General features: G+C 30.6%; 1 protein-coding gene across 7 annotated transcripts in view; it reads left to right on the forward strand.

Moving 5' to 3' along the window:
• Slob (Slowpoke binding protein) overlaps window positions 1-7,791 on the forward strand; it is a 73,812-nt gene that overhangs the window by 38,087 nt on the left and 27,934 nt on the right. For all 7 annotated transcript variants that reach the window (XR_010843997.1, XM_067049652.1, XM_014427302.3 and 4 more), the window contains exons 3-4: window positions 965-1,233; window positions 4,864-5,045. Coding sequence is in view for 6 of the 7 variants with exons in the window: in XM_067049652.1 (XP_066905753.1) it covers window positions 965-1,233; window positions 4,864-5,045 (451 nt within the window). In the remaining variant the exon portion in view is untranslated. The remainder of the gene's footprint in view (window positions 1-964; window positions 1,234-4,863; window positions 5,046-7,791) is intronic.

The following is a 7,791-nucleotide window of genomic DNA, read 5'->3' on the forward strand; positions in this document are numbered from 1 at the left end:
CAAAATAATTACAACAAAAATTAATGAACCAATTTCAGTAACTTCTATGGGGTTCTAGATGGTAAATCCGTTTACAGATGGGAAATTTATAATTCCGTATTCAAATGAAAAGAAAAGTAAATTTGCCCCGAAAGTGCTGCCATCTCTTGAAAAAAAATCATACTAAAAATCGGTACATGTAGCCTTAACCACTGGCAACAGCGCCATTATAACATGTGATGCTTACGTGACGATTGAAGTCGAGCTGAAATCCCGAAAATGATGATCAATCGTGCTTATATAAATTTATTTTCAGCAAAATACCATTTCATAAGTTAGTTGCTTAAATTACACACTGATATTCCAAGAATGGTTAGAACTTTTCGTGATAGATATAAAATATTTTATGTTTTAAAAAATATGTTTTAGCCCAAAGAGGTTCCAGGAAATTCTCTTTGTCCAATTAGCAGGAAACAACTCATCAGTCGAATTTTGCTAATTCAGGTATCGGAATTTGCCAATTAGGATGCAAATTTACTAATATCATATGTAGGAAAACAAATTGCGGTTCATCTCACATTAACAAATCAAATAGACATTTCAGAACACCAATCACTCCAAGATACCCAAGCGCATATAGTATGCATTTTTCTTACTGTTGATGTGAGAGGTGTATGTTCTCTTCGTACACGTAATAGTGTGATTTTATCTCCTGATGGTACCTATATTAGTAAAACGTCAACAAGTTATTTACCGGTGTTTTAGAGGCTCAAGGCGTTGTGCTTGGAATCTTCCAATTAAAGTCTTACTATTTTTTTTTTTATTTCTAAAATATTTATATAATCAGTTATGCATCGTGTCAGTAACTTCTGTACTTACCTCTTTTCTATCGATTTAATATTAATCTAATGTTATTATTATATTTTATATTATGGTTGCATGTCTGTTATAATATTTATCTTAACCTTCTTGTTTTTCTATTTAGGTTCGAGAGTGGACAAACACTGGTTCGTGGTGAGGGACACCTCTGTGAAGACGGAGCGACTGCTTACCCTGACCCCTCGAAGCCAAGCTTGTCCCATCCGGACGGACTCCTCGAACAGGGGTATCGTCCTGGACCTCCTCACCAACCTCCAGCACCCCTACATCTACCCAGTCCTCGATCTAGAGTTCAGGGAAACAGCGGGGGAGGTTTACATACTTCTAGTCATACCTTACAATTCCAAAGGAAGTCTCAAGGATCTAATTTATAAGGTATGTGTTTCTATTATTTTTCTCACATCATACTTTATTTACAATATAATTTAAGTATACATTAATGGCCTTAGTTACGTAGACGTAATATCTAAATGTAATCTTTTTTTTTAAAACAATCGTTTTTCCGTTACAGCTTGTTCAGAATTATTTATTATAACTCCTAATAAAAGTCCTTATATAATAACAAGTATAAGTACAACGAATACATCGAATTTAACATATACCTAATAAAGGGATATAGCGAAACTAAAGCAAGTTAATAAAAACATAAATGAAAAATAACTTAATGTAAAACAAAACTGAACACTCGCATAAATTAAAATAACTAAATTTAAGTCATAAAAGAACTTTAAAACATATAGATAATTTGAAACATACCAAAAATACAAAAATGAAAGTGATTTAACATACATAAACACATGCATAAAAGTATTTAAAACGTACAGGAAAGTAATTTATAACATATAGTGACCGAAGAAAGTAATTGCTCACCTAGTCGTTTCTTTATATAATGAATTTATATAATAATAAAATAGTTTGAGCTTCCTCAGTAAAATTTTTTAAAAAACCGTATAAATTAAATTGAAAATATTGATCATAATAAAAATTTATTTAAACATAATGTAAATGCAAGGAAAAAAGTACACTATGTTTGTTTACATGCTCTTGTTTGTATGCTCGAGTGTAATCTTTATTTTCTATCTGTATTATAAAATATTTCAATATACTAAGTTCGTTTTAATTTAACCGACCCTAATGGCAAAAACAAGTGAACTAAGTGCTGCTTGAAATCATAGAAAATCGTATCGGGAAATAGCGGATTTGTTAGGTATTAATTTTTCTACCGTCATATACGTAATTAACAGATTTGAAGAAAGAGGCACAACTGCAAATAACCGGCGCAGTGGACGTCCAAAGATAATAAATGGGAGGATGAAAAGAAGAATCAAAATTGAGGCGATAAAAAATCCAGGAGTTAGTGCAGTTGTCCTAGCTAATATGGTCGAATCGAATCCTTGGGTCTGTGTGAGCTCTAAAGAAAGTAGAAATGTTTTAAATTCTGAAGGAATTTACAGCAGGGTTCCGATAAAGAAACCTTATATCAATGAAACCAAACGCAAAAAAGTTTCTTATTTTCTAGGGATTACATCAACAAGCCCATCTGTTTTGAGGAAAATTTATTATTCTCTGATGATAGTAAATTTAATTTGTTTGGATCTGACGGCAGAAAGACGATATGGCGAAGGAAAAGTGAAGAATTCAGGAAGAAAAACGTCTGTTACTGTAAAACATGGAAGTGGGAGTGTAATGGTTTTTGGATGCGTGGCTTATAATGGTGTAAGAAAACACGTGTCTGGATTTTAAATGCAGAAATTTATGTAAAGATTTTGTGCAATAACCTGCTAGCCAATGCTGCCAAATTAGGAATTCAGGATCGGTATATTTTTATGCATGACAATGATCCGAAACATACAGCAAACCAAACTAAAGAGTGTTTAATATTTAACATTCGTCAACAATTTCATGTCTCTCCACAGTCTCCTGACTTAAAAATAATTGAAAATTTTTGGCATATTTTAGATGAAAATGTTCGAAAACACCAAATAACCGGAAGACACCACAAGGATCTTTTACAGCAAGAATTGGAACAAATTATTCAGATTTAATTAAAAACCTCGTCCACACAATACTGAGACGTTAACAAGCGGTAAAGATGCCAATGGACTTCGTACAAAATATTAAATTATAAAACATAATAATAAAACGCAAGGTGTGCAAATACTTCTTTTCTATATTTTTTGTAAGTTTGATGTTTAGTTTTTTATGAAAGAAGTTTTTCATTTGAATTTTATTTGTAGTAATTAAGTTACAAATATACTTTTTATTTTTGAAGTAATAGGTTTTTTTTATTGCATAAATTCATAATGTAATAAAAAAAAAAATGTGGTGTGCAAATACTGTCTTCGGTCACTGTACATAAATACATACATGAAAGTAATTTAAAACATACATACGAGTAAAGACTCAATAATTTAAAAAAACATAAATAAAATATAAATATAAACTTTTATAAAACATTTAATAACACAAGAAACATAAATAATCGATTTAAAATATTTGTATTACAGAAAAATTAATTGCACATATTTTTTCCAGTATTTGGATGATAAGGTGAAGGTACTTCGTATAGATTATTTTATTTAATAACTTTCGGGTTAACTCCTATCAATAAGTAAAATTTTATAAAAATAAAATTGTTAAAATTTAAAAAATATTTTAGAATTTTTGGCAAAGTTTTGATTAAGAAATGGATAGATCTAATAATAATATAACATAGTTTGAATATTTTAATTGTATACAAACGTTGTTCACATATGATGTTACAGAAATAGATTGTTAAATGAAACAAAGGTCTTTTTTATAAAATAATCCTTAGGAAGTATCTCCACCTTATCATCCAAATACAGAACAAGTAAACATCCTAGTAAACAATCAACAATATTAATTTTAAAAAATTAGAAATTAACTCTTGACAATTTTTTGAATCATAAAATTAATCAGAATGATCGAGGAGAAAAAAAACTTAGGACCACATTAAACCCAGTTAGTCCAAAATAAAAGTTATATAAGAATACTTTTTTTTTTTTGTAACAATTTTAATTACATTTTGGTAACGTTTCGGCCTTTTTTACGTCTTGACAGACATTTTCAGATTTTTTTCTACTTTTACAAACCAGCCACTTTATTAAAATTGGTTTATTACATAAAAGCTTCTTTATGAAAGTATTTGTGGACAATTGTTGGTTATTTTTTCTTGGGTTTTTTAATCTACAATGTTATCAATCATCAATATTATACATAAAATTTATTATTTTCAAAAGCATACTTTGTCAAACTATATAAACTAATATGTTGTTTTATTCCCATTTTGGGAATTTTTTTTAAATTATTTTTTCAAACTAATTTGGGAACAGTACCTTATTCTTGATCTCCCTAGAGGCCTGTGGAGGGTTTTTCCTTTATCCATAATTCAACATTCACAAACAGTGCACGGTAAAAGTACCTCTCTATGGGATTTATAGTGTTTATGAAAAACAAAATTATTTTAATTTAAGTAACTGATGTGTAACAGTGGAAAATATTTTGAAAATAGCCAAAGATAGAAAGGCCTAAATGTTACCAAAATGCTAATTATATAGAATTAAAAAAATATTATTTTTATACAAAGCGGGTTTAATGTGGTAAACCCATTTATTCTAAGGATTTATTCTAGATCAGTCGAATTGATAGTTGATAATTTAAAAATGAATACCACAAAATAAAAAAATTATGATAAATTTGTTTATTTATGAACTATTGTTTATTTTATATTAAGTTGTTGTTGTTGTTGTCTGGGGCCTTATGGCGTAAAACCCTAAGGTCATCTACGCTCAATTTATTTTTTATATTAAGTAATTTATATATATTTTATATTAAGTGATTGACTCTCTAATCCAGATGTTACCTAGCAATGTACCATCGCTAGTTACACGTCTGCTATATTTCTAGAATACAAACATGTGCCTTAGGAAGGTGAACTGCAGACAGTGGCCCTAGGCCTAAAACCTTTTCCTTTACCTGTTCCAGTCGGTGTGGTCGGAGGACTGGGGGGACAAGTACGGCCAGCGGTCAGAGGGGCTGCCGGGCACCCAGGTCCAGAGGTTGGGCCGGCAGATCCTCGAAGCCCTCTTCTTCCTCAAGGAGCGGGGTTTCCCTTCGTCCTCACACCTCCACTCGGGCAACATCATCATACAGAATGGTGTAGCGAGGTAAAAAAGCTTTATAATAATCACTTCATTTTAGTAGTGTACAAGCCTAAGTTTTTAGTCCATTATATTATTTTTTTAACTTGAAATAGTTTTTATTGAAGAATAATAATACAAGCAGCCACTGCCACGCTAGTACAATAAGTAATAATAATACTCTTCTAGAATAATATTACAGGCGTAAAAATTTGGCTTTAGGGCCTTAGTGTAAAATACAATTTTTTTTTTAATATTTATTTATTGGTATTTACAACTGTACATTATAATACATTTAATAAATATGATCTAAGTTAAATTGGAGTGTTACAGGCGAGTAGAGAAACTACCCATTGGTAGCACTCTAATGACATTTTACATTAGCTGGTCTCGTGGCCATCTGCTTTTCAGGCGCCTCGGAGGATTGTCAGGAATGGAAGAGGATGCAAGATTAGAAACTAGGGGGTTTGAGTGGTTAGAGAGTTTATAATGGAAGGAGTGATATCTGGTTCGGGCTAGATCGGTTACATAGGGAACATTAAGGTCTTTATGTATGAAAATACAAAAATACAAAATAAAAATTAAATTATAAACCATCATAAAATATAATTAAAATACACAATTTGTAAAGATAAAAATGAACAACAATAATTAACAGAATATATGAAATAAAAGTAGAGCAAATAAAAAAAAAACTGACATATCATAAAACATAAGGTGACCAACGTCTGATAATAAATTAAAAAAAAATTAAATGCAATTAAACTTAAAATAATAAATGGAAAGGTACAATTTCTGCTGATATACATACTTACAAGTATAAACGAAAATCTGAAACATCAAATACAGAAAACATATAAACCAATGGTATATGTTTTATTATTATCAAAAGGGTAACAATAAAAAATCCTATAGCTAATTATAATCTTAAGGAATAATCCAATAAATGAAATAAAATGAAAACGATAGTATATTTATGTATTAGGTGGACCGAAGGTTGTCGAAAAGACAGGATTTGAAGGTTGGAAGGGTATTAGAACTACGAATGAAGTTGGGAATGTACTAATGTTCTAAGTATTCATTTGTACTACAAATGTATAAATACACAAGAAAAAAATATAAACGATAAAAATAGTGCTCACAAAATTTAAAAAAGTATTTATATAATAAAAAAAATTACAAACATGATATGAATAAAAAAAGTCGATATAATAAAATAAAACTGATTAAATAATGGAAAAAACTATTTATATACAAGATAAAGAAAATTAAATTTAAGTAAAAATAAAAAAAGCACATTTACACCCATTTATAATGTCACTCCAATCAAGCTTTGTCACCCTCGTGTGAAAGCCAAAGCGGGGCTCCACTTCTTTCCCGGCCGCTTCGCTGTTATTGAAGGCTTGTGGAGGTTGGGTGAGAGCACTATATTGTATTAAAATAGTTTGATTTGTCTTACGTTAGTGAATCCTTCACATCTTCGGGCATCATCCTACTCAACTTATAATTACTCCGCCTATTCCAACGAGTATTCAAAAGTTGTAAAAAGGCTAAAAATAAAAATCGAAACGCTAATGGCAATAGCAAATATCGATTTAATTTCAGGAAAAAAATTTTAAATACTATCTTCATATTTTAGTCAAATGTAACAATATAAAGAACGTAATATACAATGGCCAGCACACTTTGTATAAAGTATATTATTGTTATTTATAGTATAAATTAATAGGTGTTATTTATTTCAGTTCAGTATTTAAGTCAAAGAGATCATCAATTTTTTATTTCCACACTATTTGAAGTTAAGAACGGTTTTAAACACCCTCTCTCTATCTCTGCATCTCTCTCTCACTCCCCCTCTCATTCATCATATTCGACATAATAATTACTGATTCTTTATGTATACATACTTCCGAGTTTTTGTAATTATTTTTAATGTTACTAGAGATTTGTTTGTAATTTTCTATTAATATCACTTAGAAAATGACGCATGGTCGGACACATGGGCCACATGGGCCAGGGACATTTTGGAACGGGACATGGACACGTGTTCATTTCTAAGTTATAACTAAAGTAAATTTATGCTCAAGTGTCACGGGTAGTAGAGAACCTACCCTTTGTCCATTTCTAAGTTGTACCTACAGAAAATTTATGCAGGCATAAAACGATTTTTTGAAGAAAAAAAAAATAAACGATAATAGTTCCGAAATAATGGGTAATGAAAAAAAAATGTATGATTATTTATGATTGTGCAGAATAATAATAATGATTAGGTACGCTATTATTAAACTTTTAGATATTAGTAATTTTATAATCTACTTGATGATCGCCCGTCCTTAGCTCTCAGGAGCATAGCGTTGTTCATCATTTGATGAAAGGGATTATCACCCCCTAAATGCATCAACAGACTTTAGGAAACGATATTAGGGTAGCTGCCTCCATTACAGCTTCTATAACCACAAAACATCGGGAGGGGCCATTACTTTTCCTAATTAGCTTATAAGGAACACCTGTGCCATATTAAACCCCTCGCGTCTGGGCAAGTGTAGGTATTAGAGATGATCGTATTTGATATGCAAATATATTTTCTTTGAACTTGTGCTCGCAGTTAAAAAAACTAGTTCCTATAAATATGTGTTTTGTGTGGCGTTATATATACAATCTTCTGTTGGGACGTCAGACATTGGGAATCTTTGTCCGCGAGGTGTGGTCTCGAAGAACCACGTAACGATTCACGCTGAAGTTATTCTTTTTATATATGTATGTATACCTAAAA

This window comes from Halyomorpha halys, unplaced genomic scaffold (genome assembly GCF_000696795.3).
Source record: "Halyomorpha halys isolate HHAL.00 unplaced genomic scaffold, Hhal_1.1 Scaffold629.1, whole genome shotgun sequence".
Taxonomy (NCBI): Eukaryota; Metazoa; Arthropoda; class Insecta; order Hemiptera; family Pentatomidae; genus Halyomorpha; species Halyomorpha halys.